At 41.9% G+C, this 22861-nt stretch overlaps 2 protein-coding genes across 3 annotated transcripts in view; one reads left to right on the top strand and one right to left on the bottom strand.

Annotated features, from left to right (window-relative positions):
• The first annotated feature begins 829 nt into the window (after nt 1-829).
• UTS2 (urotensin 2) lies at nt 830-7377 on the top strand. 2 transcript variants are annotated; one of them, XM_025359628.1, is made up of 4 exons: nt 830-1014; nt 3400-3513; nt 5298-5341; nt 7107-7374. In XM_025359628.1, exons 1-4 carry the CDS (start codon nt 1002-1004, stop codon nt 7221-7223), a joined length of 288 nt encoding a protein of 95 aa, XP_025215413.1. In that variant the 5' UTR covers nt 830-1001; the 3' UTR covers nt 7224-7374. The 2 variants fall into 2 exon arrangements, with proteins under 2 accessions (XP_025215413.1, XP_025215403.1); XM_025359618.1 differs by lacking the exon at nt 830-1014 and adding an exon at nt 1275-1418 and having other exon boundaries at nt 7107-7377.
• A 2614-nt stretch (nt 7378-9991) lies between these two features.
• Nucleotides 9992-22861, bottom strand: part of PER3 (period circadian regulator 3) — a 62498-nt gene continuing 49628 nt past the window's right edge. Inside the window, exons 20-22 of the mRNA XM_025355841.1 lie at nt 20209-20389; nt 18689-18839; nt 9992-12580 (exon numbers count right to left, since the gene is read on the bottom strand). Coding sequence (XP_025211626.1) covers nt 12497-12580; nt 18689-18839; nt 20209-20389 — 416 coding nt within the window. The 3' untranslated portion in view covers nt 9992-12496. The remainder of the gene's footprint in view (nt 12581-18688; nt 18840-20208; nt 20390-22861) is intronic.

The raw sequence follows: 22861 nt of genomic DNA, 5'->3' as shown, positions 1-22861 counted from the left end.
CCCAGGCTGGAGTGCAGTGGCGCGATCTCGGCTCACTGCAAGCTCCGCCTCCCAGGTTCAGGCCATTCTCCTGCCTCAGCCTCCGAGTAGCTGGGACTACAGGCGCCCGCCACCACGCCCGGCTAGTTTTTTGTATTTTTAGTAGAGACGGGGTTTCACCGTGTTAGCCAGGATGGTCTCGATCTCCTGACCTCGTGATCTGCCCGCCTCGGCCTCCCAAAGTGCTGGGATTACAGGCTTGAGCCACCGCGCCCGGCCGAGACAGTGTTTCTTTATGCTGCCCAGACTGGTCTTGAACTCTAAGCTCAAGTGATCCTCCTGCCTCAGCCTCCCGAAGCGCTGAAATTATAGGCTTGAGCCACCGTGCCTGGCCTATCTTTGTAACTTTTGTGTTTAGGTCCACAGAAAGTTTTGAGCAAAGAACTACCATGATCGGACTTACACAGATGCCCCTGGCATCCCTCTGCTGTACCGAGCCTGTGGCAGGCCCGAAGGCAGACTTCAGGACACCGGTCAGGAGACCTTTCCACCCGTCCGGGCTTGGACCAGCCTGGGCAGAGTACAGCTGGGAGTAGAGGGCACATCTTGGAAATGTTTATCAGCCAGTTTTCTGGTGTAAGTCCTTCCTCCCTCCTTGCTGAATAATCATCAACTTTATGAAGTTATTTCCTTTCTCTGAAGACTCAAGTGCTTGCGGCTTCACATGAGGCCATGTGTACGTACACAATTGTCTTGAGCCTTGAGCAATGTTTGCTATGTATTTTAACTTTTCACTGTTTTAAAGGAAATAGCTGGTTTTAAGTTTTAATCCACAGACTGTCATTCTTCAGGGATGGCAGCCCCAAACACAACATGACAACTCATCTACTCACCCATGAAAGATTAAAAAATGGATCCCAACGTATTTCATCTTATGCTCTGCGTCACTTCTGCTCGGACTCATAAATCCACGTCTCTTTGCTTTGGCCACTTCAACTCATATCCAATCCTTTCTTTAATTCATGATTTATTGCTGTAAGGTAGCTCTTTTGCCAGATTTATAAACTCACTGTTCTTCATATAATACCTACTTTGTACACTAGGCAACAAGACAGTTAATTTATTGTCTATGACTTGTTACCTTGAAAAATGACATCAATGCAAAGTGATTGCCTTTTAGCCTCTGTAGCCAATAAACTCATTTTATTTTTTTTTTGGAGAGGATGATGTGAGGTCATAGGATCATATATATAATCAGTGAGCAGAATGAGAAGGAGCGAGTTGAAAGCTCTCTACAACAGAAGCCAAGAAGGAAGACGTCCATCTCGTAGCAATCATGTATAAGCTGGCCTCCTGCTGTTTGCTTTTCATAGGATTCTTAAATCCTCTTTTATCTCTTCCTCTCCTTGACTCCGGGGAAGTATCCCTTCAACTCTCAGGTAAGATTTTTTTTTTTCCCTTATGTTAGTCTTGAAAGAGCCTTTACCAGTCTTAAATTCAATGTTAGAGATAAGAATGGGATTCCTGTTCAAAGGAGTCTTGAGTCTTGTTCTATCAATAGTCCCAGCTTTGAAAAGAATATTAAAGGATCCTTACAGCACATTTTAGATGTAGTAATGGATACAGTTTTTTTTTTTTCTCTCTCTACAATGTAAAAGGAGAAGAGGAAAATTGCTTGTTTCATGTTACCTCTGTAGTTGAAACTCTTGTTTTGGGCGATATATATATTTTTCCAATTTTAAAAATTGCACCAAATTTAAAACATCATTACTTTTAGTTTTTACTTTAAACAAATTGGTTGAATGTAGCACTGGTTGTTCTAATTGCAGATTAATAATGGATTTGTTTCACCTTATGTTTAAAAAATCTGATATGTGTTCTATGAAACAAAAATGTTTACTAAAATTTTTTTAAATGACAAACTGGGGAGCTAGGGAGTTCACAGCCTTCCGAGTATATTGATCATTTCCTTTTGATTTATGTTAATTCAGTTTAAGTCTAAGTTGAGTTAAAGAAATACATATCAGTCAGGTAGGTTCTCATTTTGCCATTATCTTTCCATTTAGTTTAAGAAATGAGAAGGCTAATGCTTGGGGATTAGGTTCCATCAAAAACTTAACTAGATTTAATCTTATCTTTAATCTTGAATACTTCTAGGCTTTTTTTAAATAAAGAAAAAAAAAATCCTCTTCTAAGCCAAGGATTTTATAGTTTCTAGTCTCTAAAAGTTCATCCCGAGCAGCTTTCTGATGATCGTCAAGCACTGTCATCAGGCGCTGTCAACCAACTTCCCGAGTCACTGAGATGATCACTGACTGTCCTCTTAACAGTTAAACACAGGCATTAACTTTACTGAATCTCTCTTTACAAAGAAACAGCACACATCTCAAGATGAAATAAAAAAAGGAAATACTCAGTTACTACTGTCATCTTAAAAACTTTACAAGTAATTTAAGAAACTTAGCTGAAATGAGTGTAGCATCTCACACAAATTCGAAACAAGTGGCAGCTTATCTCAGAATTTGTTCTCATTGATTTCTCCAGAAATGAGCTTTCCTGTCAGCATTTATAGATGATCAAATTTTATAGATTTTTATTAACAGTCTTCAGAAGTGTTGTGAATGTGCTCAGATGCCTTTATGATGATCTGCTCACTGCCCTTCAATCAAGGTTGCAGCTATTTGTAAGCCTGCGGCATGCCGGTGCCACACATGGCCTCCCACCCTGACTCCCACAGCCTCGAATCGCAACACAGCAGCAGGTCTGCATTTACCACGCCTCACACGCACTTCGTTCAGCACACTCCGGAGTGCCCTTTCCACACACCTTAAGCACACTTACCATGCATTCTATATGCCATCTGGTCGACCACATTTCACATAGGAAACGCCACAATCACGTTCCTTACTGATGATTTTGAAGCCGATTCTAAGTATAATAATTGTATTGAAATCCTGAAGTTCAGTAAGAGAAGAGGTGATACCATCCTACTGGCTTTACAGGAAGGTCGTAAACAATCTTCTTTTTCCTCTCCAATTTCACCACCCAAATATCTAAAAGCAAAAAGGCAGTAGGCAGCAGTAGTTAAGCAGAAATGAGGGAGAGTCAGACGTTTTGAACCAAAATGGTTTTGAGAGAGGCTGTGGCTCAGCCCTCAGCTCTTACTCAAGGCAATCGAGGGGCTTGGCGCGTCACGCGGTCGTCAGATCCACGTCTCCCGGCTTCCCGTTCTGCCGGCTGGCACATGGGCTGGTAGCATTTCCGCCTCTTTTAGAACACCACTGATGACACGTCGTGAACTTAGCGTTGGACGTTTTTCTAGTGTTCACCTCCCTGTCTCTGGTACTCTCCAAAGACACGAGGAACAGACATAACCAACTGGATGAACTGAATTGTTAAGTCTCTGTTTTTACTCTGTAGCACCTCATGAAGATGCGCCATTAACTTCGGAGGAGCTAGAAAGAGCTTCTCTTCTGCAGATACTGCCAGAGATGCTGCTGGGTGCAGAAAGAGGGGATAGTCTCAGGAAAGCAGGTAAATGCTTCTCATGTTTATAGCATCTCTGATTTAATTGCTACTGAACTTACCGTCTGTCCTCATCTAGAAGAGGTAGAGCCCTATTTTGGAACATAAAGATGAACTATATAAAATAAGTAATTACCGATCCTCTCCCCTCCCGGCCTGTGCAACCTTCTTTTCCCCAGCAGCTCCTTGCATGCACCGTGCTCTTTGGTACCTCAGCATTTTTTCTGTCTGTGTGGACTTTTATTTTTGGGGGGTAGGGGTTGATGGTAATTATTCCAGTTTCCAGTGAGTGCAATTTAAAATCCTAGTTTCCCACTTACTGAAACCTTAATCTTTCTGTACTCCAGTTTCTTAATCTATAATCAGGAATGATTAAGTTTCCACCTCAGAAGGTAACTTGTGAAGAGTCAGTGAGTCAAGGCAAGTAAAATGCTCCTTGAGTCACACAGAAAGTCATTAATCAAATGTCAGCTTATTCCCCTATGGCCACATTCCTCCAAGCATGGACACAAATGCTTAAGAAGTTCTGGAAACAAAATTGAGCCTTTTGCTGGGCGCAGTGGCTCACACCTGTAATCCCAGCACTTTGGGAGGCCAAGGTGGGAGGATCACTTGAAATCAGGAGTTTAGGACCAGCCTGGCCAACATGGTGAAACCCCATCTCTACTAAAAATACAAGCATCAGGGCCGGGCGCGGTGGCTCATGCCTGTAATCCCAGCACTTTGGGAGGCCGAGGCGGGTGGATCACAAGGTCAGGAGATCGAGACCATCCTGGCGAACATGGTGAAACCCCGTCTCTACTAAAAATACAAAATTAGCCGGGCGTGGTGGCGGGCGCTTGTAGTCCCAGCTTCTCGGGAGGCTGAGGCAGGAGAATGGCGTGAACCCGGGAGGCGCCGGAGCTTGCAGTGAGCCGAGATTGCGCCACTACACTCCAGCGTGGGCGACAGAGTGAGACTCCGTATCAAAAAAAACAAAAACAAAAACAAAAACAAAAAAAACCCAAACATCAGCCAGGCATGGTAGTGGGCGCCTGTAATCCTAGCCACTAGGGAGGCTGAGGTAGGAGAACTGCTTGAACCCAGGAAGCAGAGGGTTGCAGTGAGCCAAGATCTCACCACTGCACTCCAGTCTGGGAGACAAAGCAAGACTCTGTCTCAAAAAAAAAAAAAAAAAAAAAAAAAATTTGAGCCTTTTAGTAGGCATTGTTTAATACAGTCCATTTGTTGTATGTTTGATGAGCCACTGCACTGTTAAGTTACTGAGGACAATGCAATGACTTTTATGAACTCCGGATAAGAACAGGAGTGCCTGTCTGCATTCAAGAAAAGGTTGGCTGGGCGCGGTGGCTCAAGCCTGTAATCCCAGCACTTTGGGAGGCCGAGGCGGGTGGATCACGAGGTCAGGAGATCGAGACCATCCTGGCTAACATGGTGAAACCCCGTCTCTACTAAAAATACAAAAAACTAGCCGGGCGTGGTGGCGGGCGCCTGTAGTCTCAGCTACTCGGAGGCTGAGGCGGGAGAATGGCGTGAACCCGGGAGGCGGAGCTTGCAGTGAGCCAAGATCGCGCCACTGCACTCCAGCCTGGGTGACACAGCGAGACTCCGTCTCAAAAAAAACAAAACAAACAAACAAACAAAAAAAAACAAAAAAAAAAAGAAAAGGTTGCTGCAATGTGGAAAAAGACCAGAAACTAGACACAATTTAGTAATATTATTTTGTATATTTTAAAACAAGCATACAAGAGAAACAACACATCTGACGAACTGGCTTCAAAACTGTTTTTCAGACTCGAGTACCAACATTTTTAACCCAAGAGGAAATTTGAGAAAGGTAAGTGACTCTATTTATGACTTAGGTTTAAAAAGGCGAACATTCTGTACTGATTTTACAGGACTCTGAATTAGAGAAGTGTTCTTGGTGGAAACCACACCTTAAAATAACTGGCCAGCATGGCCAGGCGCGGTGGCTCACGCCTGTGATCCCAGCACTTTGGGAGGCTGAGGCGGGCGGACCACCTGAGGTCAGAAGTTCGAGACTAGCCTGGCCAACATGGTGAAACCCCGTCTCTACTAAAAATACAGAAATTAGCTGGGCTTGGTGGCGCCTGTAATCCCAGCTACTTGGGAGGCTGAGGCAGGAGAATCGCTTGAACCTGGGAGGCAGAGGTTGCAGTGAGCCGAGATAGTGCCGTCACAATCCAGCCTGGATGATAAGAGTGAGACTTCATATCAAAATAATAATAATAATAGGCCAGCATTATTTCAAAGCATTAATTTTTCCGAATTGTGATTGATATAAGATCTGAATGCAACAGGAACCTACCCAGTGCCTGTTTTGGGTAAATCAAGTAAGTTGTGAAAGAATGAAAAAAATAGGTGAGGTCCCTGCTCTCAAGTCTGGCATCCACTTGTGCTCTCATTCGCTATCTAACATGCGGCCCACTGCCAGCAGCACTGGGAGCGCCTGGAAGCGAGTGAGGGATGCAGAATTTTAGGCCCATCTAGGACCTGTGGAAGCAAAATCTGCATCTTAACAAGATCCCCAGGTGATTCACAGGCATGGGAAAGTGTGACGGGCACTGCAAGGTAACACCTAGTGGAAGGCGGCCATGCTCCAGACATTGACATGAACCATGTGCAGGAGGCCAGGCATGGTGGCTCACGAGTCTGTCATCCCAGCACTGTGGGAGACCGAGGTAGGCGGATCGCTTGAGACCAGGAGTTCAAGACCAGCCTGGGCAACATAGCAAAACCTCGTCTCTACAAAAAATACAAAACTTAGCCGGGCGTGGTGGCGTGCACCTGTAATCCCAGCTACTCGGGAGGCTGGTGCAGGAGGATCACTTGAACCCGGGAGGTGGAGGTTGCAGTGAAAGACTGTGCCACTTCACTCCAGCCCAGGGAACAGAGCGAGACTCCGTCTCAAAAAAAAAAAAAAAAAAAAAAAAAAAAAAGAAATACAACACAACACAACACAATATAATACACACAATACATACAATACACAGAAGACAATAAATGCATAGAATATGTTACTTTTTATTTATTTTTTGAGAGAGGGTCTCACTCTGTTACCCAGGCTGGAGTGCAGTGGCGTGATCTCGGCTCACTGCAACATCCACCTCCCAGGTTCAAGCACTTCTAATGCCTCAGCCTCCCGAGAGTAGCTGGGACTACACGAGCCTGCTACCATACTCAGCTAATTTTTGTAGAGATGGGGTTTCACCATGTTGCCCAGGCTGGTCTCAAACTCCTGGGCTCAAGTGATCTGCCCGCCCCAGCCTCCTCAAGTGCTAGGATTACAGGCGTGAGCCACCCGCCTAGCAACTGACATGATTTAAATAGAAGTCAGTCAATGAGGGTTTAGGAAAATTTAGGACAATCACTGAGCTGAACAGACAGGAAGGACACTCATTAGAGGTGGGGAGGTGGGCACAGGAGCCCCACTGGGCCTGGGACACTCTTGTTACAATTACAATCCAGGGAAAAACACAAATACTTTTAAGAAGTCCAATGTCTTGACTCAAGATTCCTTTTTCTTATAGGACTCTTCATTCATTGGTAACTTACCTGTTTTTTTGTTTGGATTGTTTCAGTTTCAGGATTTCTCTGGACAAGATCCTGACATTTTACTGAGTCATCTTTTGGCCAGAATCAGGAAACCATATAAGAAACGTGAGACTCCTGATTGCTTCTGGAAATACTGTGTCTGAAGTGAAATGAGCATCTATTAGTCAGCTCAGAAACACCCATCTTAAAACACAAAAAATAATACAATGCTTGATTTGAAAACAGTGTGGAGAAAAACTAGGCAAACTACACCCTGTTCATTATTACCTGGAAAATAAATCCTCTATGTTTTGCACATATCATGAGTGGTTATTTTCCCTATAAACGTGTCCTGAAAATTTATAATTATTCTTTTCTTCCATTTGCCCTTAGAGAATTCTTTGAAAATTCAGAAGCAAAGCTAATGAATGAACAGAAGCAAACATTAAGAAAAAGTCACGAAAGTTAAACTTGTTTAATGACAAATCATTTAAATAAACTATATTATCTTAGCTATGATGGCCTCTCGACCCTTAAAAAAGACAACATATTACTTAAAAAATAAATCATGGCCAGGCACAGTAGCTCACGCCTGTAATCCTAGCCCTTTGGGAAGCTGAAGTGGGTGGATCACTTGAGACCAGGAGTTTGAGATCATCCTGGGCAACATGATGAAACCCTGTCTCTACCAAAGGTACAAAAATTAGCTGGGCATGGTGGCGGGTGCCTGTAGTCCCAACTCAGGAGGCTGAGGCACGAGAATCGCTTGAACCTTTGGGGCGGAGCTTGCAGTGAGCGGAGATCGCACCACTGCACTCCAGCCTGGGCAACAGAGGAAGACTGTCTAGAACATAAAAAATACAATAAACAAAATAAAATAAATAAAAATAAAACAAAATAAAATAAAAAGAAACCAGTATCTTAGCGTGGAAAAATCTCAAAGTTACGGGTGTCTGAGATGAAGGGCGGAAGCGTCTGATGCTCGTTGGTTTCTGAAGTTTGTGGGGGAAGCTCATGCGCTGAGATCCTTTCTCTCGGCTGACCAAAGTCCTAACACTTGACGATTTTAATCTTTTAACATTGAAACTTGTATAATCTCAGTTGCTGTGAGCTCAAGGATCACAGTTTCTCACACTGGGAAAAGCACCTTGATGTCTCTTATAGAGAGACGAAAGCTGAGGCAAGATTTAAGATTGTGGAAGAAAGAGCCTGGCTTACAAATTTTTAAAAACTGTGTAAGTACCGACTTCTATTCCGTGAATACATCTGTATAAATGTGGTTTATATATGTACAGAAGATACAGTGTGAACTCCTGAGAGTTCTGTGTGCGTCTCACACAGAACCCGGTTTAGGGAGGCCTGGACATTTATGAGAAACTCGTTTCTCTCATTGAGCTCTGACATCCCACCACATTCCAGAGGGGTCTGCATCAACCAAACAGCAACACGCAACTGTGTCAATCTTGTCACTGACCATCACAAGTCTCCTAGAGTGTACTGGTCTCAGAGTTTACCCTCAAGACATCAAGAACTTGGCCGGGCGTGGTAGCTCACGCCTGTAATCCCAGCACTTTGGGAGGCCGAGGCAGGCGGATCACAAGGTCAGGAGATTGAGACCATCCTGGCTGACACGGTGAAACCCCGTCTCTACTAAAAATACAAAAAAAATTAGCCGGGTGTGGTGGCACGTGCCCTGCAGTCCCAGCTACTCTGGAGGCTGAGGCAGGAGAATGGCATGAATCTGGGAGGCGGAGCTTGCAGTGAGCCGAGATCGCACCACTGCCCTCCAACCTGGCGACAGAGCGAGACTCTAAAAAACAAACAAACAAAAAAAACCACACACACGAATAACAAATCTAAGGGAGAGATGTTTTAAACTGCAATGAATGCACAAGCTCAGAAACATGCTAACATTGGGGATAGCTATGATAATACTGTGGCGTGTCTCTCAGTGTTGAAATTAAATCAGTACTAGTTCCCTGGCACAGAAAGTTGACACCATAAAACTGTTCTGTATCAGAGAGAACTTAAAAGCGGAATTCCACTGTTGAATTCTGAAATCCCTACTCATATGAGTGATATCAGGTGATGATTCATAATAGACCAGGGCTCTGCCATCAGGTTTCTAGGGTCAGATTCCTACTCCCAGTGCACACCAGCTATGAGTCTCTGACCCAGTTCTTGACTCCCCCTGCCTTAGTTTATTTCTCTGTAAAATGAGGACAGTAACAATGCTTATTTCCCAGGGCAGTTGTGAGGATTAAATAATTCATGCCAAGCACTTAGACCAGCACCTGTCAGAGTAGTACACACGCAAAGTGTACTGAGCCATTTTTCTTCCTGCTCGTTATTATGATTTTTGTTACAGAAAAGAAAGGTGCAAATGGTCTGAAAGGTGTAAGCTTTAAAAAGCTCTGTTGGCTTCAGGATTTTGTTCCCTATTTTAATTTCTAGATTTTGTTGCCACCAGTTATACAGTCAGATCTTGTACACAGGTTCACCCTACAAAATCTGAGAAATTTTGATAACCGAATTTTATAAATTTGGCATTAGAATAAGTATTAAAAATATGTACATTGAAGGGAGGATTAACCCATTTATGCCAGAGGTTGCAATTTTTTTTTTTTTTTTAATGAAAAATCAGACCTTGGTGATGACCCTGAGCAGTAGCATATAAATAACTCCCACAAGTTTAGTGTTCCAATAATGGAACACTAGGTGTAAATGGGCTAAATAAGCCAATACATTTCAAAGTGCCTGCACCTTCATCCTCCATACAGTAGGTGCTCAGACCCACTGGCTAAGGCAAACACAGAATGTGGCTGAGAAAAGCAAGGTTAACTAATATGAGGGTCCCTCAATAGATCATAAGAAACAGTTCTAAATGATACAGAAAACACATTCAAAGATCTGTTGACGTAGGGCCGGACAATTTCTCGCGTTTTACATGCACAGAGTTTATTTGTTGTTTTTACTTAAAAAGATACCCAATGGAAATATTAATGATTACAAACAAATTCAGAGTTAATTATAAATTCAGTTGAAACAAAATTTCAGTTTGGATTAAATTTACACTGTGAATTATAATGAAGTTTCACTCAATTGCAAAATGATTTCCATTCACACAGCATCTTGTTTTTCATAAATCGTGACCTCTGACCAAAGAAAACACAGCTTTTTGGGTAACATTCATGTAAACATTGAAGCCTATAATATACATTTTTATTACTATTTTCAATAGTCATTAATATAAAAAGTTAACAAATCTGAACAACAAAGTTTAAGCTGGGTAGAGCCCCCTCGGGGGGCGGCGGTCAAGCTGCTGAGCCCCCTGCTCACCGCCAGCAGCAGGTGCAACCTGTGAGTGCGTGAACGTGTCCACCCACAGGAGGAGCGCTCCTCATGCTCTGACAGTTCTGCCACAAGCACCAGTTTCAAATCAAACCTAGTATAACATGTACTCCATAAAATGTGTACTAAGGCAAAGAAATAAGCACATTTGGATAATACAAATATCCAGAAACAATGGAAAAGAAAGGCTTCTATTAGAGAACATAAGGCTTAGCATATATGAATGCACAATGATCCTGAGAGCTACAGATACCATTTTTATTTACATTAGCAAAAACTGTATTACTACAGAAGGTCACTGACAGACAATCTACTGGCTGGTTAATTGTTTCAAATTTGATTCTTTATCAAGCAAAAATATCACACAACCTGATCAACACACAAAGGCTTCGGAAATCACTTAACTATCAAGGTGGAGCAGACTATAAGAGCTATTTATAAAACAGGAATATTTGCATGGAACTGCTTAATATTAGAAAATTCCAAGAACTGTCAAAGGCAGCATTTGAAAATAGCTCTGACATCTTAAGATGGAATTACCATCCAGAAAACCACTACTTCGAAAGGAAATCTGAGCTACCGGGATGGTCATCATGGATAAAAAGGTCAATTTTCCTAATCATTATCAGGATGCATTTACAAAAACCTGTAAAACTTCAAAGGAGAAAGAAGTATTTTCCTAAAAAAAACCCTAAAAAAACCAAAAACAAAAAACAAAAAAGGAAGAAAAAAATAAGTTAGTTTGTTGCAAGTTATATAAAGACAAAAGGTTACTATAACCTTCATTTTCTTCTATTTGGTTTTTCTGATCTGCAGGGGTGTGAATTTCATGTGTCCTTCCAAGTTTAAGAAGGAAGCAGGGACTTCTCTAAAGAGCACCAGAGAGTGAGCTGATTTACCAAGTAAACAATCACACTCACTTCTTAAAAGACACTGTGAATTCTGTAAAATTCACTGTAGACTTCTGAAATCCCTACTCATATTAGTGGTATCAGGAGGTGATTCTCTACTACAAACGCCACAGAAGGCAGTGACTGATGGGGCCTGCAGGGCCCCGTGGGCGAGGACAACTGGGCTGCCTAGATGTTTTCTCCTTTGCAGTCCCCACGACACTTACCCCTGTTCAAGGGCAAACAAAAGGCAGTGCCAATCAGACCTGTGGCAGGGCTAGAGTGACCTCTTTTGTGTAAATTGATTGGAAAGAAAGAGTTAACAGTTTTGGTAAGAATGAACATTTAAACACAAAAGTATATAAGAATGATACTAGCTTTTACATTACTTGTAAAACTTTTCACAATCATTATTTTAAAAACAAAAACACTGAAAAGGGCAACAGCACTGGTTGAGTAAGAAGCTCTTTCAACATTACACATGCAAATGCTAATGGAAACTCTCACAAGAATTGGCCCATGGTAAGCGGATCGATTTTTAAGATAAGGCTTTCAGAATTTCACTGGAAGGTGGGAAATCAATAGGAAAGGGATCTACAAGGATGAAGGCTAAAACTCAACCCCCAAAACCTGCTTATCCCAGATATGCTAATGGACAATATGTGCTAATGTGTTGTGAGAAAACCGGAATGTTTTATCTTAATTATGGAGCGGAACGCCAGGTTGAATGAAGCCTAAATGAATGTACTGCATTCATGGAAACCATTATGAAAAGTACACAATCTATAGGTGGGATTTCTTCAAGCACTCTAAGGGGAAAACGACTTACGTAACAGAACAAAATAAATTAGGCTAAGGTTTGGGGCTCATTCTAGCTCTACTTCTAATTATAATTTACTCTGGGTGACATCTGAAATAAAGATACACATACCTCTTTAGAGGCCATCCAATCTCTTTAGCAGACAATTCAACTACAAAAAGAGCCTAACTGGCCATTTTAATGTATCAGGAACAAAGAGAAGTAAGATTTTGTATACAATGTCTGCTTCAAAAAGATTATGTGTATTAAAAAATCAAGAAGAAAAAATCTTAACATTCAATGATAACTTCATGGTCATTTAAAAGTCCAGGACTTAAAAAGGTCTGTATGTGTAACGTGTCTTAGAAAGGGTATGAAGGCTCATCCTCACAGTCACTCAGCTGCTGTCTTCTGCCAGAGCCTGACCGCAGGATGTGGCCGCGCCATCAGCTGAATCTTCATTTTCGCAAGTGACACAGGCCTCCAAAAAAGAACAAAAGCAGGCGAGTTACTTGATGTCAATGTCACCTGAAGAGTTTTAAAACAGTAAAAAGCTGGTCACACGTTTCTAACTTCCCAACTTATTCAAGTCTGAAAATACTCATTATAGTTCATTCTTTATTACAACTATTTTTATTTTTTTTTGAGACAGAGTCTTCCTGTGTCGCCCAGGCTGGATGGAGTGCAGTGGTGCGATCTTGGCTCACTGCAACCTCCGCCTCCCAGGTTCAAGCGATTCTCCTGCCTCAGCCTCCCAAGTAGCTGGGACTACAAGTGCCCGCCACTACACCCAGCTAATTTTTGTTCTCTAGTAGAGATGGGGTTTCACTATGTTGGCCAGGCTAGTCTTGAACCCCTGATCTCGTGATCCACCAGCCTTGGCCTCCCAAAGTGCTGGGATTACAGGTAGTAGCCACCGTGCCTGGTCTCATTCTTTATTATTAAAAGGCAAATAACAAATTGTTTAAATACAGTCATGTGCCACATGACGTTTCAGTCAACAACAGACTGCATATATGATGGTGGTCTTGTAAGATTATCCTACCACGTTTTTTTATGGTATCTTTTCTATGTTTAGATACATAAGTACCACTGTGTTACAACCGCCTACAGCATTCAGGACAGTAACAGCTCTACAGGTTTGTAGCCTAGGATCAAAAGGCTGTCCCATAGAGCCTAGGAGTGATTGTAGCAAGCTACTCCACCGAGGTTTGTGTGAGTACACTCTAGGATGCTTGCACAAAACATCCCCATTACTAAGTGGCACATGGACTGTGCTTTTGTTTAAATTGCTGTGGGCCTCATTTTTCATATACCTGTCTATTTACAACCAGAACAACACTGAAAAAAACAAAGACACTTACAATAACCAGCTCAGCCTCTGCTTTTTGGTAAGACCCTACCCAGCCATTCTTACATGACAGACACTCATTCTTTTCTTTGAAAATGGAGATGGGGAGATTATTCTGAGAAGATGGCGGAGTAGAAGACTAGGACTCTCTCTCCTCACCTAGACAACTCAACTGACAAAATCAGTCCGAGGCAACTATTTGGAACTTGAGTCTATCTCAAGGCCCGCAACTTTCTGGGAAATGCGTAGAGGGTAAGCTGTGGTTGCCTGTGGTCAATTTCAGCTTGAAGCACAGCAGCAACTACCCATCCCTGACCCTGGGCAAGGCATGTATTCCTGGAGCACCTTGCACACAGCTTGTGGGAGTCAGAGTGGGCAATAAGGACCCTGTCTTCCAACAATCAGAAAATACGAATAAACCCTGGGAAAGGGGAGAATCTGGTTTCCAGAATTACTACATTATTAGATTCAAATGTCTAGTTTTCAACCAAAAAAAAAAATCATTAAGGCATACAAAGAAATGCCAAAGTACAGTCCCAGCTTGTCCAACCCCCTGCTGCCCATGGGCCACACGTGGCCTAGGATGGCTTTGAATGTGGCCCAACACAAATTTGTAAACTTTCTTAAAACATTATGAGTTTTTTTTTTGGTGATTTCTTATTACTTTTTAGCTCATCAACTACTGTTAGTGTTAGTATACTTTATGTGTGGCCCAAGACAATTCTTCTTCTTACAATGTGGCCCAGGGAAGCCAAAAAATTGGACACCCCTGGTATAGTCCATTCAAAGGGAAAACATAAACCAAAAGGAAAAGTCTCTGAGAAAGATCAGATAAAGGAATTGTGAGACAAAAATTTTAAAACCACTGAAAGATGATCAAAGAACTGGTAGGGCACAGTGGCTCACGTCTGTAATCCAAGCACTTTGGAAGGCTGAGGCAGGTGGATGGCTTGAGCCCAGGAGATCAAGACCAGCCTGGGCAACATAGTGAGGTCCCAGCTCTACAAAAAAAAAATTAGTTAGCCATGGTGGTACACACTTGTAGTCCCAGCTACTCGAGAGGATCACTTGAGACCAGGAGGTAGACGCTGCAGTGAGCCATGATCATGCCACTGCACTCCAGCCTGGGTGACAAAGTGAGATTGTCTTTAAAAAAAAAAAAAAAGAAAAAGAAAAAGAAAAAGCTGGGTGTGGTGGCTTATACCTATAATCGCAGCACCTTGGGTGGCTGAGGCAGGTGGACTGCTTGAGTTCAAGAGTTCAAGACCAGGTTGGGCAACGTGGCAAAATCCCATCTCTACAAAAATTAAAAAATTAGCTGGGCATGGATGGTGTGTGCTAGCTACTTGGGAGGCTGAGGTGGGAGGATTGCTTGAGCCCAGGAGACCGAGGCTGCAGTGAGCCATGATCATGCCACTGCACTGCAGCCTGCGCAACAGAGTGAGACCTTGTCTTAAAAAAAAAAAAAAAAAGAAAAAAGAAAAAGATGATGAAAGAATTAAAGAAAGGCATAGAGAAAAATCAAGAAAACAATGTACAAACAATGTAAATATCAATCAAGAGATAGAAAACCTAAAAAGAAGTCAGAAAGAAATTCCGTAAATAAAAAGTACAAAACTGAGAAACTGTCAAGTCTGATGAACAGAAAGAAAAAAGACTGAAGAAAAGTCAACAGACCTGGAGGACATGTGGGAAACCATCAAGTGGACCAACGTAAGCACTACGGGGGCCCCAGAGGAAGAAAAAGAGAAAGAGGCAGAAAGATTATTCCAAAAAATAATGGCTGAAAACTCCCCAGGTTTGATGAAAAACATGAATGTAAACATCCAAGAGGGTAAATGAACTCCAACTAGGATGTACTCAGAACTCGGAGATCCACACTGTAATTAAATACCGTGAAGTCAAAGACAAAGATAATCTTAAAAGCAGCAAGGGAGGGTGGGCGCGGTGGCTCATGCCTGTAATCCCAGCACTTTGGGAGGCCGACACGGGCGGATCACGAGGTCAGGAGATCAAGACCATCCTGGCGAACATGGTGAAACCCCGTCTCTACTGAAAATACAAACAAATTAGCCGGGCGTGGTGGCGGGCGCCTGTAGTCCCAGTTTCTAGGGAGGCTGAGGCAGGAGAATGGCGTTAACCGGGAGGCGGCAGAGCTTGCAGTGAGTGGAGATTGTGCCACTGTACCCCAGCCTGGGAGACAGAGCGAGACTCCGTCTCAAAAAAAAAAAAAAAAAAAAAAAAGAAAGGCAAGGGAGAAGCAACTCACACATGCAGGAGATTCTCAGTAAGATTATCAGCAGGTATCGGTATCTCATCAGAAACTGTGGAGTTCAGAGGGCAGTGTCCCAGTGTATTCAAAGTACTTAAAGAAAAAAAACTGTCAACTAAGAAATCCTTTGCCTGGCCAAAAGTAAGGGAGAAGTGAAGACATTCCCAGACGAACAAAAGCCAGGGAGTTTGACACCACTAGACCTACCATCCAAGGAATGCTATCAGAAGTCTTGCAGGGTTGAAATGAAAGCACACTGACAATACCCTGAAGCTGTATGAAGAAATAAAGATCTCAGCAAAGGTAAGTATTATGATTGTAACAACGATGTGTAATTCCACTTTTTGTTTTCTACATGATTTAAGAAACTAATACATTCGGCCGGGCGCGGTGGCTCAAGCCTGTAATCCCAGCACTTTGGGAGGCCGAGACGGGCGGATCACGAGGTCAGGAGATCGAGACCATCCTGGCTGACACGGTGAAACCCCGTCTCTACTAAAAAATACAAAAACTTAGCCGGGCGAGGTGGCGGGCGCCTGTAGTCCCAGCTACTCGGGAGGCTGAGGCAGGAGAATGGCGTAAACCCGGGAGGCGGAGCTTGCAGTGAGCTGACATCCGGCCACTGCACTCCAGCCTGGGCGACAGAGCAAGACTCCGTCTCCAAAAAAAAAAAAAAAAGAAACTAATACATTCAAAGAAAACTAGTAGTCTATAAAATCCAGTATTATTTTAGCTTTGATTTGTAATCCCATATTTTGCTTTCTATATAATTTAATGGATTAATGCATAAAAATAATTATGTCTTTGGAAACACAATGTATAAAAACCTAATTTTATAACTTCAGTAATTGAAAGAAGATGGAGATGGAGCTCTACAGAGGCAGAGTTTTTGTAGGAGGTTATCAAAGTTAAGCTGGTATAAATTCAAATTGGAGTGATATGTTAGAATGCTAAATGTAATCCCCATGGTTATCACAACGAAAACAGTTACACAATATACACAACAGGAAATGAGCAGGGCATTACATTTCACTTCAAAAAACGAACTAAACACAAAATATGACAGTAATGCAGGAAATGAAGGAAAAAAGTCTTTAAGGCACATAGAAAACAAACAGCAAAATGACACAAGTAAGTCCTTCTTTACCCGTAATTACTTTAAATGTAAATGGGCTAAATTCTCCAAACAAAAGACAGAGATTGACTGAACAGGTTTTGAAAAGCACTATTCAGATATATGCTGTCTACTCACTTCAGATGTAGACACAAATAGGTTGAAAGTGAAAGGATGTAAAAAGTTACTACATGAAAATAATAACCAAGAGAGTAGGTGTGTCTATAAGTCAGTCACACCAAGACAAATAATGTATGATTTCACTCATATGAGGTGTGCATAGTAGTCAAATTCATATGGCTCTCGCCTGTAATCCCAGCACTTTGGGAGGCTGAGGCAGGTAGATCACTTGAGGTCAGGAGTTTGAGACCAGCCTGGCCAACATGGTGATCTCTACAAAAATTAGATGGGCGTGGTGGTGTGCACCTGCAATCCCAGCTACTCTGGAGGCTGAGGCAGGAGAATGGCTTGAACCTGGGAGGCAGAGGTTGCAGTGAGCCAAGATCACGCCACTGCACTCCAGCCTGGGCAAGAGAGCAACACTTTGTCTCAAAAAAGAAAAAAGAAAAAAGAGAAAAGAGAAAGAAGACCAGTGGTTGCAAAGGGTTGGGAGAAGGAGGAACAGGGAAATTATTGTTTAATGGGTATAGAGTTTCAGTTTTGCAAAATGAAGAAAGTTCTGGAGATGGATGGTGGTGATGGTTGCATAATGTGAAGATATTTAATATTCTTGAATTATATACTTAAAAACAGTTCAGAAGGTAAATTTCATGTTATGTGTATTATACCACAATTAAAAGTGTTAATTTTTAAAAATGGGGGTAGTAGGATTTCATTGTCTTGCTTACTTCATAAGCCTTAATATTTTTTTAAAAAACCTAAATTTACTCTCTTTTTTTAAAGTATTTTTACACACACACACATAAATTATTTGTCTTTTTTGAGACTGGCTGGAATGCAGTGGTGAGATCATAGCTCACTGTAGCTTCAGTTTCCCAGGCTCAAGCAATCTTCCTGTCTCAACCTCCTGAGTAGTTCGGACTATAAGTGCACGCCACCACACCTGGCTAATTTTTTGATTTTTATTAGAGACGCATTTGGCTATGTTGCCTAGCGTGGTCTCCAACTGCTGATCCTCTCACCTCGGCCTCCCGAAGTGCTGGGATTATAGACGTGAGCCACTGGACTAGGCCTACTTGCTTTTGTTTTTAACTTGACTCTTCAGCCTCCCACATCTTGATACATGTGGGAATAAAGATCTCATTACTAGTACAACCATCACTACCATTACCACAGCTGCCACCAACACTGGTTGGGACCACTGGTAAATCAAAGCTTTACTGTTCAGGCTATTCACAAAAGATCTCATTGAGAAGACCTCATAACAGCAAAAAGACACTTAGGTCCCATTCAAGTTTCTGCTTGGTATGAATACTACCTCAGGTGTGAATCTTACCTCTTTCTTTTTTTTTTTTTTAAACTCTTTTCAAACATGCAGACGTATCTGAAATACGTAACAAATCACCTATCAAATGCAGTCAGTCACACATCAAAGCAGGTGTTTCTACTCTTTATTGTCCCCTAACATTCCAACTGGTAGAAGAAAAAACCACCTGGAGGCAAAAAGACCTGTGTTCAAAATCCAATGAACTGCATGGCCTTGTATTAATTATTTAACATGTGTACACCCTACTTCTTGCTTATTGGTAAAGAGGGAATAATAACACCTACCGCAGAGGTAAACTGTGTGGATTAACGTTTTCAATGGGATCATGCAAGAGCATGACCTATATTAAAACCACTACCTGGCCAAAATACATGAGTATATGACAGCCGTTATTATTGTGCTTACTTGAATGTTGATTTCTTGAGGGACAGTCTGGCTTTGAATCCAATTATACACCTTGGCCAGCTCCTCCTTTTGCCCATGAGAAAACTGGGGCTGCTGTTGCCTCATATTTTCTAACTTTTCTAGGTCTTCTTTTAGTACAACTTCTTTAACCCTGAAAACAAACAAACAGAATCTTAGTAGTCCTGAATAAGACACAGGGTTCTTTTCATGTCATGTAAGAACAGCACTTCTTTTTTGGCTGGTAATACACCTTACATTTTCTAATACATGAGGCATACATTAAAAAAAAAAAACAACTAGATCATTTCCTTGTCAAGTTGGTAAAGGCTTTTTTCTTGGTGGAAAATATCTATATGATGTTTTAATGAGGTGTATGGAAGAAAGAGATTTCCCTTAGCTCTTTTCTTTTAGAATGGGGCAAAAAAAATCAAGAGTCTAAAACAAAAAGTTCTTGTACTTGTGTGCCATCTTGGAAAGCACCAACTTTGTTTCCTTGTCTCATGATGTGTAAGATCTGTTTAGTCTGGATCTGAATATAGGTGACACTATCTCTGCCATCCTTATTTTAAGAAATCATTCATCACTTGACTTCAAATGAATAAATTTGAAAATACATTTCTTTTTTTTTTTTTTTTTGAGACGGAGTCTCGCTCTGTCACCCAGGCTGGAGTGCAGTGGCCGGATCTCTGCTCACTGCAAGCTCCGCCTCCCGGGTTTACGCCATTCTCCTGGCTCAGCCTCCCGAGTAGCTGGGACTACAGGCGCCCGCCACCTCGCCCGGCTAGTTTTTTGTACTTTTTAGTAGAGACGGGGTTTCACCGTGTTAGCCAGGATGGTCTCGATCTCCTGACCTTGTGATCCGCCCGTCTCGGCCTCCCAAAGTGCTGGGATTACAGGCTTGATTCTTAAAGAGAATTTTAAAAACATTCAATAATTATTTCGTCTTTAAAAACACATTAAGAAACCATAGGCCAGGCGCAGTGGCTCACGCCTGTAATCCCAGCACTTTGGGAGGCCCAGGTGGGCAGATCACCTGAGGCCAGGAGTTCAAGATCAACCTGGCCAACATGAGGAAATCCCATCTCTACTAAAAATACAAAAAACTAGCTGGGTGTGGTGGTGCATACCTGTAATCCCAACTACTTGGGAGGCTGAGGCAGGAGAATCTTGAACCTGGGAGGCAGAGGTTGTAGTGAGCCGAGATGGCACCATGGCACTCCAGCCTCCAGAGTGAGACTCTGTCACAAACGAACCAACCAACCAACCAACCAACCAACCAACCAACTCCGTCTCTGCTAAAAATACAAAAATTAGCCGGGTGTGGTGGTGCACACCTGTAATCCCAGCTACTAGAGAGGCTGAGGCAGAAGAATCGCTTGAACCCAGGAGGTGGAGGTTGCAGTGAGCCGAGATTGCTAAACTGCACTCCAGCCTGGGTGACAGAGCGAGACTCCGTCTCAAAAAAGAAAAAAAGAAACCACAAAAATAAAAAAAGTGGGTCTTCTAAAGTGCTTTCTTACCTCTCAGGTACCTGATATGTCATGAGAACACACTCAGGTGTCTGCCGTATCATTCTCCAGATGGACTCTTCAGCGACATTAGGAAATGTTTCTTTTTTCTGTACATCCTGAGATTGCTGCCCATTTTGGGAGATTTTAGAATAAACACTACTAGTAAAGTATATACTGCTGTCGCTGCTTCCTGTCAAAAATCAACAACAAATAATTAGAAAAGACCTGTCTGACTGATTGGCCAAACTGGCTCTCATTCTTCAAAGACTCTTGCCTTGGACAGTCCTCCTCCTCAGCCAGCCCAACCATTATTTCCGGGAAAGTTCCTCCTCCCTGTGAACAGCTTCCTGGTTCTTTGGTCTTCCTGAGATCTCTTTTTCCATTCCTAACGAGCCATCACTCTCAAGGTTACATACATTGCCCTTTATCATCACCCATAACTGTTCCATCTCCAAAATCATTAACATCTCAGCTTCACTTTCTCATTGGCTTGTTCAATTATTTCAACTACAAATGTGTTAACAGTGTCTTAGTCTTCCTGTAGTTCCTTCATTATTCAGCCTGGAGTCCTCAGTTCATCATTCAGCAACATACCTTGCAATATCTTAGACTTATTTTTCCCTCTGACTTTTCATAACTGTCAAAATGCCAACTCCGATAAAGATAATTATTGACTTTGTTCTTATCTAAACCCAAGTAGCCAAATACGTAGAGAAAGTCACATACAACAGGGTACAGTGTTTCTACAATAAAAAACTCATCATCACCAACCTCAAATGCACCATTAAAATGCTACAGTTCTCTGGTCATGCACTAACCTACCCCCAGCAATGACTATTTTCAACCTCTCTATTTCCTCCCTCAATCTCACCTATTTTATAAGGAAAAAAGCCATCAGAAAGCAAATTAATCATCTTTATGATACCCAACATACACAATTAATGATATATGTACCCCTCCTCACCTTCGTCCTCTCACAACAGAGAAACTCTTCATCCCAAGGACCATCCCTTTATGGCTGCTATGAAGCCTTATGGATCATTCCTTTCCTATCTTGCATGTGACCCTTCTAGATCCTTCTCACTGACTTTGAAAGAATTAAAAATACCAATTCGTTTAATTTTTTTAAAAAAGTATGTAGATAAAAAACTAATAAAAACATTTTCTTCATTAAAAAATATCTTTAGGTTGGGCATGGTGGCTCACGCCTGTAATCCTGGCACTCTGGGACGCCAAGATGAGAGGATTGCTTGAGGCCAGGAGTTTGAAACCAGCCTGGGCAACATAGTGAGGTTCCATTTCCATAAAAATAAAAAATTAGCTGAGTGTGGTGGTACGTGCCGGTAGTCCCAGCTACTCAGGAGGCTGAGGTTGGAGGATTGCTTGAGCCCAGGAGTTTGAGGCTACAGTGAGCTATGATTGCATCAGTGCACTCTAGCCTGGGTAACAGAGTGAGACCTTGTGTCAAAACAACAACAACAACAAAACACCCACACAAAACAACTTTAAGAGGTTTTTACTGATTAAAGCAAAAATAGTAACAGTGTTATTGTAGGTTTTTTTACACGTTAAAAATGTATGACAAAAATAGCACAAAAGACAAGGAGGACATGGAAGTACTCTGTCTTAAGGTTCTAATATATAAGGTGATAGAATAGGTATAATATTTGAAAGTAAACTGTGATAAGTAAAAGATGTGCACCGTAAAACCTAAAGCCGGCTGGGCGCAGTGGCTCACACCTGTAATGCCAGCACTTTGGGAGGCCGAGGCGGGCAGATTCCCTGAGGTCAGGAGTTTCAGACTAGCTTGGCCAACGTGGTGAAACCCCATCTCTACTAAAAATACAAAAAAATTAGCCAGACGTGGTGGCACACGCCTGTAGTACTGGCTACTTGGGAGGCTGAGGCAGAAGAATTGCTTGAACACGGGAGGTGGAGGGTGCAGTGAGCCGAGACGGCACCACTGCACTCCAGCCTGGGCAACAGAGTCTCAAAGAAAAAAATAAGATAAAATAAAAATTAAAAAACAGTAACTCCTAGAGCAAAAACTTAAAAAAAAAAAAAAAAAAAAAAAAGGTATGCTTGAGAAGCCAATACACAATTAACCCAAAAGGAGGAGGGTAGGAGGAAAAAAAGAAAGGGCAGATGAGACAAACAGAAAATTAGCAGCAAGATGAAAGATTTAACTTAAACCTAACCATATCAACATTCACATTAAAGGTAAACAGTCTAAGCAAGCATTGCAGTTAAAAGGCTGAGATTGTCACATGAATAAAAATACCCAACTATATGGTGGTTACAAGACTTACTTTAAATATAAAGACACAGATTAGTTAAAAGTAAAAAGATGGAAAAAATTCACCATGTAAACGCTAATTAAAATAAAGCTGGACTGGATACACTGATACCAGACAAAGCAGACTTCAAAGCAAGATATATTTCAGGATAAAGAGAGCAATTCATCAGAGGATATAATAACCTTAAGTGCATATGCACCTAATAAAAGAGCTTCAAAATACATAAAGCAAAAACTCACTGCACTATAAGAAAAAATAGAGAAATTCACATTTATAGCTGGACATGTAAGAGCTGTATCATAATAACTTATAAAACGGATAGAAAATCATAACAGAGAAAGTTGGATCAACGTTATCAACCAACT

This window comes from Theropithecus gelada, chromosome 1 (genome assembly GCF_003255815.1).
Source record: "Theropithecus gelada isolate Dixy chromosome 1, Tgel_1.0, whole genome shotgun sequence".
NCBI lineage: Eukaryota > Metazoa > Chordata > Mammalia > Primates > Cercopithecidae > Theropithecus > Theropithecus gelada.
Note: the sequence above shows the minus strand (reverse complement) of the source record. Positions and strands in the feature narration are given on the sequence as shown.